The following is a 13,450-nucleotide window of genomic DNA, read 5'->3' as shown; positions in this document are numbered from 1 at the left end:
CTCCTGTGGCTCTTTACCCCCTCTCCCAAGCCTGGGGGGCTGCAGTGGGGACCCCTCTCCTCCTTCCAGGCTGGGTGCTTCCCAGGGACTCTTCACCCCTCCCCAGGGAGGTGTTGCAGGGAGTGGGAGGAGCAGAGGCACCGTCCCCTCCTGGTTGCTCACAGGAGGAAGGAGAGGAGCTGAGCTGCTGGGGTCTCTAGCTCCCTCCTCCCTTGGCGTTTCCCTGGGGAAGGGGAGAGAGAGAGCTCTTTCTGCAGCAGCTCTGGTGGGTCACTAGAGGACTGGAGCTTCTCACATCAGCCGAAGCCCGGATCCAGCCCCAACCAAAATCCTTCCATTCCCGAAAAAACCGTAAGAGTTGGCAACACTGATGTTAACACGGCTGCGCTCGCTGCTCCATCCGAGCCAGCAATGGCTCTGCAGGGCCAGGCTCATTTGTAGCAGCCAGGGAGGGGAAGAGACCAAGACTAGAGAGTGGGGTCAGTTCCCAGCTCTGCTACAAGTTGCCCGTGTGACCTGGGGCAAGCCACTTCAGCCCAGCTCCTCAGCGGGATAGGTAGGTGCCTGCGGCCACTTCTTAAACACCGCTGGCATTTTCAAAACTGCCACTTCCCTGCTGCCTAACCCTGTAGGCCCCTAAATCCCTATGTGCACCAGCGTCTCTGGCAATCAGCATTCACAAAGCCACCCGAGCCCTCATGCCGCCCCACTGCCAAGGAGCTGTTCAGAGTCGTCGCTCAAGCCAAAGTCCCGGAGGCCCCAAAGTGAGTCTCAAAGTAGGTGGGGGAACGGCAGGGCTCCATCCTGTTGGTGTGCTCTGAGCCTGCCTGAGACCTGTGAGATCCCACAGCAGGAGGTGCCAGAGGCAGGCAGGGCTCTGCCTGTCCTCACGCCTTTCCCCATGCTGGTGTCCTCTTTGCTGTCTGTCCCTCAGCAGGGGGGGACCCTGATTTGCCTTTGTCCCATTGCCAGTGGACTGTGTGGGACAGGACTCAGCTCACGGGGTGTGTGAGAAAGCCGATCTCGGGGCAGCACTGATTTCCTCAGCCCGTTCAGCTGGGATGGAGGGATGGAAAAGTTCCCTTCGAACAGAGAGCCTAAGAGGAGTCAGCGCCCCTGGGAGCCAGCATCCAGCAGGCTGATACTCACTGATCTCCTCCAACAGTCACAGGTCCCCCCCGGCGATGGAGCGGGCCCCACTGAAAGAGTCAGGTTCTCATCTGAACCCCCTCCCCAGCTTAGCTGAGCGCCTCACAGTCTTTAGAGGATTTCCCCTTGCAAGGTGCCTGGGCGCTCGCGCCGTGCTATGATCTGGGGGGCGGAGGCCCACAGCCCCTAAGGGGAGAAGGTTTCCAAAAGCACCACTAACAACGAGCGTTAGGGGCCGAACAGGTGTCTTCGGAAAACCTTCCCCTGAGCCACTCACCCAAGGGCCTACAGCCAAACAGGGACTTGAAGCCAGAACTCCTAAATCCCAGGCTAGCACCCCAAGCCCTGGAGCAGCCATGTCCCTGGTGGGGAGAGGACCTAGTAATGCCAGGTGGGAGAGGGGGGAAAGGCAGCCAGTGCTGCTCCCCCTTTTCCCCCTTCCCCCAGCATACCAAGCCGAGGCCCTTTTTTGGCGGGGGGGCGGGGAGGGACAGAGGCAGATGGTAAGGGAGCACAAAGGGTTGTGGTTTGAGAGGGAATTTTTAAAGGGGTCATTTAAAAAGATAAGTAAATGATTAGCCCCGTCCCGTTGTGCGTCATTAGCCAACGCGGGGGGCCACCCGAGCGCCCTACCTCCGCTTTGCTGGTTCCGCTCACTGCTTGCATCTCGTCTTTCCGTTGTCAGCTCTCAGGATAGGGCGTCCGGCCCTCCTACGGGAGCTGCGCCTGGCCCCCTGGCAGTGTGCCCAGGAACAATAGCTGCCAGCAGGGCAGGCATGGCCCCGCGTGGCACTTAGCAGGCCCCTAGGCATGCTGCTGTGGGTCCTTCAGCAGCAAGTGCGCTGAGTGCCATAGCCAAGGCCTAGCACGTCCAGATCCCTGCCTCGACCAGTGGACAGGGCTGGCTGGGTCAGAGGGAGGTGGGAGTCTCAGAGGAGCTCGCTGTGCGATTGAAGAGCCTGCCAGGGCCTGACTTTCCCACTGGAAAGCGAAAGGGCAGGAGATGGGCAGCACCTGGAGCTCTCCCCGGTCTCATGGAGCTGAGGCCAAGGGCCCTCATCCCTGCTGGGGGGCTAACAATGCAGGCGAACTCCCCCATGCTAGCAGCTGGGGAACATTCCTTCCTCTGGAGCATGTGCATCCTGTCACCGCCACGGGCGCCTTTTCGCAAATATTTAGACAAGACGGGGCGAGGTTGTTCCTTGGGAGGTCAGGGGTGCAGAGGACAGGAATAAAGCAACTCTGCTCTTGGTGGCTGCCAGCCCAGGGGCTTGGCAGAGAGACCGGGCTTGCCTCTCCACGGGACGGGGCTGAGGACGGGCAAAGGAAGCATCAGCTTCTCGGTCACTGCTGTGTGGCTAGGCCCGGCTCCTCCTAGCCCAGGAGTTAAAGGGAGGCCGAGTGGGACGGCTCAAGGGAATTAACTAGGAGGTGAGGGGTTAGGGAGCTCGGTTCTTCTGGGCTCACACCGGCTGCCTCCTCCCCACCTCACTGTCCCCTGTGCTCCAGTTCCCAGCAGCAGCATCACTGCTCATCTGCTTCCCCGGCTGCCCTAGTACGGTGTGTGTTGTGGTAGCACCGAGATGGTGGGGCCCCGTTGCGCTGGGCTCTGTGTGTGCAAAGAACAGAGAGACGGTCCCTACCCCCAGAGAGCTACGGTGGGAGCATAAGGTCAGGCAGGGGCTGGAGACAGACAGACAGAGACGGGGGAGCAGTGTTTGTGCTCCACTCCCCACCTCAGTTCTGGCTAGCAGTGTTCCAGGAGCTCCTGGGTGCTCCCTACTCTCCCGGGCTCTGCCCCCCAGCTCAGCCTCCCCCCCCAACCCCACGCACCGTTTCGGGAGCTCCCAGGCACCCCCTTCTCCCCCAGCTCAGCCCCCCACCCCGCACCGTTCCAGGAGCTCCTGGGCTCCCCTTTCTCCTCTGGGCTCTGCCCCCCGGCTCAGCCCCCCCCACCCCGCACCGTTCCAGGAGCTTCTGGGCGCCCCCTTCTCCCCCAGGCTCTGCCCCCTGGCTCAGCCCCCCCCCCCTTCACCATTTCGGGAGCTCCTGGGTGCCCCCTTCTCCTCTGGGCTCTGCTCCCCGGCTCAGCCCCCCCCCCCCCCCGCACCATTCTGGGACTCTCCAGGTACCCCCTTTTTGCCTGGGCTCCCCATCTCAGCTCCCCCCCCCATACTGTTCCAGGAGCTCCCATACACCCCCTTTTTCCTGGGCTCTGCTCCCCAGCCCTGCCTGGCACCGTTCCAGGTGCCCACTGACATTCCTGCCAGCCTCCACACGCTGCGCCCCAGCTCAGCATTCCCCCTGCTGCTGCCGCACTGGCTGGCACAGTCTGAGCTCGGCCCTCTCTGTGCTGGGGTTTCCCTGGGGGCTGATGGTGCTGTGGGTTATAACCATGGGGTGGAGGGCAGCCCCCATCCCACGGTGGCGGGGAGGGTGGTGTTAACCAGAGTACATTGCCAGTGGCGGGCCGGAACACGCTAAAAGCCAGCTGGCGGGGCTGGCTCGCTGCTTGGCTGGTCATTCTCCTGGGACGAGCAGGTACCCGCCCAGCACACGCTCCGTGTCACAAGCCCAACCATTTGCTCACACATCCCTGTGGGATGGGAGCTGAATGGGGCCCTACTTGCCTCTGGGGCTTGGGGCTCTTTGTACAAATCCGTCGGGCCTGCTCTCTTGCAGGGCTCTGTTTACCCTGCCCCATCCTTTCCCCTGACCCATGTCTCAGTAATCGCACAGCCCAGCTCGTTTGAAGCCGGGGCCAGGGACGTGCAAGCGGCACTTGGTTATTGTGATGCAGGGCGGCTTTCGCACCCTCTCCCTTGGCTGAGCTTTGCCTTTTGAAACACTCCCCCCCACCCCTGTGATCTGGCTCCCCTCCGGGGAGTTGCTATTTCTGTAACTCCAAAAGCTGCAGCCCTCAGATAAGGCCGGCCGTGCCCTGGTGAAGAACTCCGGCCAAGTGGATTTGGCTTGTGATAAAGAAACTGCTTCAAAACTCTTCCTTGCCTTGGGGCTGAGCCACAAGGCAGATGAAGCGGGGAGGCAGTGGAAGCCACAGCCAGGAGGGACGCTCATGGGACCCTGAGCAGCTGGGGCATCTGGGCGCAGCAGAGAAAAAGCCCTAGGCAAGAAGCCCACTGCCGCTCAACAAGCCAGTGGTGGGGTGCCCAACAGCGCTCAGTCTCCTCTGGGGATATTATGCAAGACCAGAGTGAGACTGGTCCCATGTTTACATGGGGAGGGAGGCAGCCAATGTGGATCATTGGAGAAGTTGGAGGTGGGGGTCTAGAAAGGAAGGCAACCTTGTGATGCCTCTCGGGGCACCTGGGCCTGAAAGCAGCCTTGTTACCCCAAGCCTCCCAAGTGTGAGAGTCTCAGCAAAACATGCAGGGGGATCTCTGCCACCACCATCCTCGCAAGCCCTCTCCTTTGGCCTCTGCCCGCCCTGGCTTCTCCTTACAGGTTAGTAGTAGGGATGTCCCAGGCCCTGAGTCCCTGCGAATCGTTCTCCTGTGCTATCCAGCCCCGGCTGCTTGCAGAAATCCCAGATGTTGTGCCGCCCAAAGGAGCTGAGGGCCCCAGTTTTACCTTAAATCCCCGTTCCTGTAAACCACGCAGCATGTGTCATGAAATAAAAGACGGTTTATTTAAGAAAGAACCGAGAGTCAGCGAGAAACAACAGAGAGGGGGTGGAAACATGTCTACAATACAAAACAAAATGATAACAACCCAGACTTGGGGCTACACCCTTTCCTAGTTAATAAAGTAGGTCATGTGTGTCGTTTCCCCCCCGCCCCCGGCCATACACTGAATTAGTCTTTTGTCTTTATTCCCAGCCAGGGTCAACGCCTGCCTGCTATAATGCTCCTTTTCACCTCCAAGTGGTTTCAATTGTTTGCAGCTGTCGCTGGGGGTTTTCCATTGATGGTCTTGGGTTGGAGCTGGGGGGGGGGGGGGTGTCAACAAATAGCACCTGGCACTACCTTGCTGGCTCAGCAGGGCCAGGTGACACCTGCTTTCTGCGCAGATACATTATCCTCAGGTGGCTTAACTTGTACGCCAAGTCCATAAAGCATACGTTCAATAGCAATACCTTATCAACTATCGTATGTACAGCTCACCATGATTATGAATCCAGACCTGTTAGGAGCATCTCTTTATTGGCAAATACCCTGCGAGACCTGTTTGGTGTAGTGAGTTTGTCAGGTCTGAGGGGAGTGGTGTTTGCAAAGAACAGGGCACTCTTTTGGTTATTGGCAGCAAGACCATCACCAGGACTCCCCAGGCAGGAAACTGTTGCCACTATTTTAGTGTCTCAGAAGCAAGCCCCCGACCATATTCTTTTAGTGCAGCGGAAGCTGGCCCAGTGGTTAGGGCTCTAGCATGGCGTGTGGGAGACTTGGGGTCATTACTGGCTGAGCTGCAGATTTCCCATGTAACCTTGGACTTGTCACTTAGCCTCTCTGTGTCTCGTTCCCATCCGTGTTATGAGGCTAAAACCATCAAAGCATGGGAGGATAACTGCATTAAGGACTGGGAGGCGCTCAGATACTGGGGTTATTTTGGGGGGGGGGGGCGTATAAGTACCGTAGAGCGATAAACTAAATCAGGCCAGGCCTCCATTTCAAAGGTGTCCGGTCACCGTAGCACTGGTACCACCTCTTGGGGCAAGAGGGTTGGTCACACTCCACCCACAAAGGGGCCAATGTGTGCCCAGTGCTGGTGTGGTTCTGTGATGTAACCAGCTGCCCTCGCCCCCAGAACAGGGCTGAGAACCATCAGGCTCATTGCACTACAGTGCTGGGTGGAATTTGACCTGGGGAGCTGGACCCAGGCAGACCTGGAGCCCAGAAGGTTGGTTGGAAGCTGTATCTGCTGTGTGCTGCAGTTGGCCCTGGCTTGTCTGATGTGTGCTTTCTGTCCCTGCAGGGCATCCCTGGGGATCCCTCCCTGCACAACATGCTCTGCAAAGCTGTGAAGGCCACGTTCAACCGGAGCCGAGACATCTGCACCGTGCGTCTGAACACCGCTGGGAATGCCCCCAACAGGATTGCTGTGCTCGGTGTTTCTGTGCAAAGTGAGCCCTGCTTGCTGCCCACGGGCTCTGCAGGAGGGAGAGGGAAGAGGTTGGGGGCATCTTACTGCTAAAGACCTTTAAGCCCAGTGGTCCCCAAATTGTGGGGTGTGCCCCTCCTTACAGGGGCATGGAGGAATGTCCAGCTTGCGGGGGGAGGCAGTGGCCCGGGCCAGCCCCCCATGAGGGATGGAGGGCAGGGAGGAGCCCCACCCAACCCCGCTCTGGCCCCGGCCTCAGCCATAGCTGTGGTCCTGGTTTCACTCCCAGCACCCAGCTGCAGCCCTGCTCCAGGCTGTGGCTCAGCCGCCAGCCCCTGCTCTCGGCCTGAGCTCGCACGCTTGGCCTCAGGCCTCTGTTCTTGGCCCCAGCCTGGCCATGACTCTGCTTCAGGCCTGGTGGGGGAAGGTGGAGGTGCGGACACATTCCATTACTGCGGGGGGCGGGGGAGGCAAGAAGAAGTTTGGGCACCACTATTTTAGTCTTTTCAGGAAGCACAGGAGAAGCACGGGAAGCCTGGTGGAAATCATGGAGCTGTGTAATCAGCCTTACTGGGGACTCCCGTACTTTCCATTAAGGGCTGGTTTGGGGCTCCGCGCCATTGTTCCCGCTGTCATCCTTTGGCTTGCGATGGAAGCCCAGTGGCCCCAGTAATCAGTGAACCGCTAGGCCACTGCTCTGGTACCAAACCTAGTTGCTAGGTGGATCAGTGGGGACCAGCTTAATTTCATCTTCCAGTAAGGTTATGACTCATTAGTCAATATCAACAAGGGAACAGAGCCCAGCCCAGGGAGGAAAAGCCTCACCCCATGGAGGCGCAGGAGAGTAGCTGTGCAATGATCTCTCACTTCAAGGGCCCCAGTTCAAATCCAGCCTGGCTCAGGCGTGACCGAACGTCAATTCGATGGCTGTTGGGTTGCTGACGTGAAATGAGGTGGTAGGTTTCAGTCCAGGCTGCAGGTGCTTCAATGGTTAAAGTGCCCCACAAGGACTGACCTCCTTTGGGCACCCACAGAGGTGAGGACAGTGTTGTTCAGGGCCTGGAGATGCACTCCCCTTCTTTCAGCAAGGCCAGGAGCTTACAGCCAGTTTACACAAGCAGGACAGGCCAGAGTTCTCATGCTTCAGGACAGAAGCTAACCGCTAGCTGTCTGGGGTCAGGAAGAGATCTCCCCTTGGGGCAGGCTCTTCTGTAACTGCCCCCTACAGGGGCTCTTTTACTCTCTTCTGAGGCAGCTGGTACTGGAGCGGGGACTTGCTCTCACAGCTGAGGAGGGTAGCACCTGCCTCTCTGTTTAATGCCACTCATGGCGAGGGGCGGGCGGGGGGAGGGCGGGGGAGAGAAAGTGAGAGTGATGCATGGTGCTCCCCCCTCTACCCACCAGGGAGAGCTGCTGGTCCCAGACCTGGCCAGTGGTCTCATGCGGGCGAGTGTGCAGAGAGGGGATCTCAAAGCTCAGGCAGACCTAGATAATCCAAGTTGGCGCTCTGGGCACACAGCCCTGCTACGGCGTCTCCCAACCCCCCTGCAGCTGCATGGTCACCTCAGTAAGAGCCCCACCTCCTCAGGAGATTTAGGAGCCCGCTGCTTGGCAGAGGCTGTTTGCCAAACTGCGGGTAACAATCCGATCCCTCCCGTGCTCCATGAAGGACGCCTGTCCTTGGGGGCAGGGAAGTGACTCCTGGCCTGTGAGCTGCTCTTCAGCCATCCACCCTCCCTGTCTCACCTTCCCCAGTGCTGTCTGCTTCCATCGCACACAGCACTGCCTGATGGCCAGAAACAGCCGGCGGGTGTAACAGCCCTCCCGCGGCATGGGCACAGGGTACGCAGGGGCTGGGATTCGGAGCTGCCCTCTTGGGCTATGGGTATGTCTACACCGCAGTGAGACACCCACAGCTGGCATCAGGCTAAGGGGCTGTTTAATTGCAGGGTAGACATTCAGGCTCAGGCTGCAGCCTGAACTCTGGGATCCACCCCCACCTCGCAGGGTCGTAGAGGCCAGGCTGCAGCCCAAGCCCGAACGTCTACACTGCAATTACACAGCCCCTTAGAGCGACCCCCTTAGCCCAAGTCAGCTGGCACAGGCCAGCTGGCACAGGCCAGCCATAGGTATTCAACTGTAGTGTAGACTTCCCTCAGGGACTCAAGTACGTGCTTAGGGTGATTGTTTGAAACACTTGGTGCTTGTGAGGCTGGAAACCAACCCCCAAAGCTGATCTCGCTAGCCCCGGCTCCCAGCCCCTGGGCTGCAGCCGCTCACCACGTGGCCCTAAGCCGCTGCACAAACAGGACTGCTGGAGTGGACAGAGCGCTGTGGGATCCCGTGGAGGGACCAGCCCAGCCCAGGCGGGGGCAGGGACTAGCTGTCCTGTGAGGTTTGCTCCTGCTTTGATTTCTGTTATCGTCCCGCTCTGCAGCACTTGCATCATAGCGCCCCATGCAGGGCTCAGGCAGCCCTTCCCCCAGCTGGAGCTCTGGCACCCAAAATCTCCCTGGTTAAACGTTCCTTTGAACCACTGTGCTTTGGGCCTGGGTGTCGCGCTGCGGAAAGGTATTAGAGTTACAGCCCTGGGCTCCAAGCCAACAAGCATCCAGGTCGTAGGCAAAGCACAACCAGGAGCACAGCCTCCTGGGGCCTGTGGCCTCCTTAACCCCATGCACCAAGCCTAACAGCAGAGAGGGCTGGGCGGTCTCCCTCCCCCGTTTAATCCTGAGTTTCTCTGCAGAGGCCCAAGGCACTGATCATGGTGGCACAGGCAGGGAGGGGGCTGCCATTTATTCACTGCAGGGCCTGGGGCAAGTCGCACCGTTTCCTCATGTGTGAGACAGAGGCTGAATGGCCCGAACTCCGCATGGCACAACCGCTCGCAGCCGTTACGCAGGGGCCGCCGTTCACCTCTGGCTGGTTTCTCCCTACAGCCAACGCCGCGCCCAAGGAGCTGTTTGACCTGCTGGAGACGAAGAAGGGAGAGCTCCAGCAAGTGAGTGAGTCCTCCCCCCCCCCGGACAAACTCCACTTCCCATTTCTTGGTAGGAGGCTTTGGGCGAACGCTGCTCAGGGCCAGCTGCCAAGAGGACGTTGGCTGGAGCTCTGGGGCTGGAAGGCGCTGGAGACAGTCCCACTGCTCCCTGCCGTGCCAGCCCCAGGGCAATCAGCATCTCCATTTCTAAAGGGCTTTAGCCTGTGTCGAAGAGGAGCCAGTTCCCCGCTGCTTGGACTGGCAGGGGACGGGAACACAGGGGTGGAGTGTCACTCAGCCCAGCTGTTGTCCTTGGACATCCATCCCTCCCCCTCTGCGCAGGCTGCAGAGAGTCCCTGCCAGGGCAGGACAGCGTAGCGGCCCCCTCCCCGCCGCGCTGGGTGATGTATGCCACAGTTGCATGCGCCCAGCTGAATGGGCAGCTAGCTGTTACATGCAGGCCCAGGCTGGGGAGAGCGGGCAGGAGCTGGGCCACTTGCGGTGCCACGGAAAGAGGACTGTAGGGGACACCTGGGGGGGCGGGTGCTCTGTCAGCGGAGGCTAGGCCCTGAGGGAAGGGAGTGTGGGTGCTGCTGGATCTGCCCCCTCAACCTTCTTGCTTGTGGTAGCTTGGCATCAGCAACGTCACCTATGCCAGCAAGTGGCTGAAGGAGGAGACCGAGGACCGGTTCAGCATGCCCTTGATCATCACCATCGTGTGCATGGCCTGCTCCCTGCTGCTCATCGCGGCCATCTACGGCTGCTGCCACCAGCGGGTCGCCCGTAGGAAGGATCAGGTAAGCCGCTCCCAGCCTCCGTGCGCCCGCGGGGGCTTCCCGTTACGGCCCTGGCCCCCTCCACGGGAGGGGCGTTTTGTTTAGTCAATCAGCAGACAGAAGGCTGGGGTGACCTGCCTGGCGGGGGAGAAGGGACCTGTGCCCGAACGGGGCCTAGGCTTCTGCCACAAGCGGGGGGGGGGGGGGTGCCGGCTCGGTCAGCATAGCTGGGCTGGGAGAAATGATAGGGAGTAATCCCCCTCCCCCTACTCCTTACATTAGACTGGCAGGAGCTGGTCAGAATTTCGTCCCAGGAAACCTGGTTTTGATGCAAATTGCTTTTGGTCAAGCACAAAAAAATGCTCTTGGGGAATCACTCTGTTGGCAATGAAACTGGCTTTCTGATAGAAAAACAAAAATGGGTAAAAATTTTGGTCATCAAAAAACAGGTTTTGGGGATTTTTTCTTCAAAATTTCCCCTGAATTTTTTTTTTGATGAAACCCCACCCCCGCAGAGCGATTTGATTTCTTTCAAAAAGTTTTTGGGGTTTTTAAATTTCTGGTAAAAAATAATTTTTCAACCAGCTGTACCCCAGACTCCGCCCCCTCAGGAAATCAACCAGGAGACGCCCCCCAGGGGAAAGTTATAGAACAATCTGCCCGTTATGCAATTTCATACGCTCTCCTGTAACGGCTCTAACGCTCGCCTCTATCAGAAACAGAATATGGGACAAGATGGGCTGACAGTTCCCACATGTCTGACATTTTTAAGTGGGTGGCAAGCTTTTCCCTCAGGTTCCCGTCCAAATTAAATCCGAGATGTTCCCTTGGAGCTCAGCTCACACAGGGTCAGTCCCTGAGCACGCAGCCCAAAAAGCTGGTTTTGAAGTGATGGGCAGCTTGGCTCCCTTCCCCGAGCCTGCATTCCATCCCTCTAGGTGCTCACAGTGTAGCTAAGGTAGCAGAGGATCAAAGCCCCAGCGGGAGTTATGCACCTAAATACCTTTGGGGCTCGAGGCCTGAGTGCCTCCTTAGGTGGGTGAGTCTGTTGTGAGCAGAACAGTAGGGTTTACAGTAGGCTGACAGGGCGTCAGACGTTTCTCCTGCTCATGTCCCTTTGAGTTTCCCTGAGAGGATCAGGCTCACAGCAGAACAGGCTGGAACGTTGTGCCCAAAGGTTCCCCACCGATCTGAATACTGGCCTGGACTGAGTTACTCCTACTATCCCCTCACTGGCTCTGCTGGAGAGTCATTGCATCACTCTGTGCTGTAGGAAAGGCAGATGTGACTTGCAGAGATGGCTGATGTCCACAGGAGGGCACCGGCCCTATGCACTTCAGATCAACGCTGCGGTAGCAATTTAACCCTTTAGTTTAGCACTGCTAGGGAAATCCCTTTGCTCTGCCTTTGCAGAGTCGGGTCTCAAACCTAACAGATAAAGGCAACACCTGGTGCCAAGCTTGTGAGCGAAAAGGCTGGCGGTAGAATCAGCATAAAGAGCCAAAAGATAGCAAAGTACAAGTCACTGCTCCCTAGGTTTACACAGCTCCAACTGCTACTGATAAAAGTTGGATCCAAAAGAGAAGGAATTTGACAGTCATGTGCAAGAATCCTATGATACGACAAAACCACTAGAGGTCTTCACAAGTTATCCTGAGGGTAGTGTGGGATTTGTCAGAGAATTAGACTCCTCTTTTCAATTGGCTTAGAAATGTCTATAACAGGTGATCACTCAGGGCTGGTCTACACTGAAAAGTGAGGTCAACCCAGTTATGACGTGTCGGGGTGTGAAAAATCCACAGTTCTGAGCGACGTTGTGAAGCTGACCTAAGCCCCAGCGTAGACAGCACTAGAATTCTTCCGTTGACCAAGCTACCTGGGGAGGTGGATTAACAGCAGCAAGGGGAGGGGCCGTCCCATCCCTGTAGCGAGCGTCTGCACTGAAGTGCTACGGCGATCGCGTCGCAGTGTGTTAAGTGTAGGCATAGCTTCAGTTTCAAAACCAGTTTGGAAAGAACAGCGAGGTCGACATAAAGCAGCCTTGCATTGACCTAACCTTTAGTGTAGACCAGGCCTTAGAGACCCATGTGCTGATGAAAGGTGCCACATCACTGGCCCCGGAGACCACAGTCCTCTGTTTATCCACAGAACGGTACAGCATCAACTTCCTACACTCGGGGCTGCTTCTCATGTGCCCCACCTCTGTGATCAGGAGCGAAAAGACAGACTGGTCTCTAGGTCCATTTAATTTTTGGTCACTGTGCCAAGGCCAAATCCAGGGATGTTAAAGGGACACTGTCAGCTTGAAATTAACTATAAAAATGAAAAGGCATTAGAAGTAGTTACAGAACCCACCTGGGCTGGAGCCCCCCATCAGTGTGAATTCCTTGTATTGCTGTAGGGCTTAGGAGCCCTAGTCCTGGCCCTGGACTGCATTGTGCTAGGCACTGTACACACAGAACTAGAGCGTACAAGTTTCTCTCACTATTCTTGCTCTGAGAGAGGCCCAGCAACAGGTGCAACTCGCTGTATGGGGGAAGGAGTGACACTGACTATACACCATGACCTGTCAGCACTGGGTGTTGCCTACTGTCGTTCAAAGGTTTAAACACATTTTCAGGCAGAAGTGTGATTTTTAGGTCCTTTTCACGGCAATGTGGACACCTGTCTGGTAAGAATTGGACTGCAGCTCAGCACACTCATGTGCCAAAGGGCCACTGGCCAGGCACAGACAGTAACAGGTATCCGTAATCGTGGGCCTGGGCTGGAGTCAGGTTGGCATCCTTGAGAAGAAAGGCTCTCTCTGCCCTGAGGAAGACAGGCCTTAGTGGTGACTTAGAAGGCTAGCTAAGAAATTGGAACAGCCCATCTGCTCTTCCTGGGTTTGGCTGGAGGCCTTGGGGCTCTGATCAGTATCGTGGGTTCTTACACCTGAAGAGGCAGGCTGTGCCATCTTTAACTCTCACTCACTCACTCAGTCCCAAGCACTCATTAGAGCAGAGGCGCTCTTAGCAGAGACAAAAAGCAATGGGTGTGGAGCACCCAGACTTGAAAATCCCTTCCCTGCTGTAGTTACCCCTCTTTGAAACCGTTGCCCATCAGCTGAGGAGCCGTGCGCCGTGGATTTCCACCGGTGCAGCTACATCAGAGCAAACCCTTCCCATGTAGCTGAGCTACACGGTTCAGCTCTCAGCCTCTTGGGACTAAAGGGACTAGAGCACAGGAGTCTTCCGGGGCAGATGAGGCCTGAAGATCTAATGTAAAAGACAAGCAGATGATCTCTCTTCTCCCCTTGGCAAATACATTTCAGGCCTTCTTTAGACATCATCAGAGCACCTGTTCTGCCCCCAAGTAGGGTTGGGTCCTGCCCAGCACTCACCCCACAGTGGCAGCTCCGGCAGCTCCAGTGCTGTGGGGCTGGCTGGGCTTGGCTCTCCGCGTGGCTCAGGTTTGGCCCCACCCCTGACTGGACTAAATTTGTGTGAGT

At 57.5% G+C, this 13,450-nt stretch overlaps 1 protein-coding gene across 1 annotated transcript in view; it reads left to right on the top strand.

Moving 5' to 3' along the window:
• PODXL (podocalyxin like) overlaps positions 1-13,450 on the top strand; it is an 89,623-nt gene that overhangs the window by 70,076 nt on the left and 6,097 nt on the right. The window contains exons 8-10 of the mRNA XM_073328856.2: positions 6,082-6,229; positions 9,147-9,208; positions 9,817-9,984. Coding sequence (XP_073184957.2) covers positions 6,082-6,229; positions 9,147-9,208; positions 9,817-9,984 — 378 coding nt within the window. The remainder of the gene's footprint in view (positions 1-6,081; positions 6,230-9,146; positions 9,209-9,816; positions 9,985-13,450) is intronic.

The sequence above is a fragment of the Lepidochelys kempii genome, chromosome 1 (assembly GCF_965140285.1).
Source record: "Lepidochelys kempii isolate rLepKem1 chromosome 1, rLepKem1.hap1, whole genome shotgun sequence".
In the NCBI taxonomy this organism is placed as follows: domain Eukaryota; kingdom Metazoa; phylum Chordata; order Testudines; family Cheloniidae; genus Lepidochelys; species Lepidochelys kempii.
Note: the sequence above shows the minus strand (reverse complement) of the source record. Positions and strands in the feature narration are given on the sequence as shown.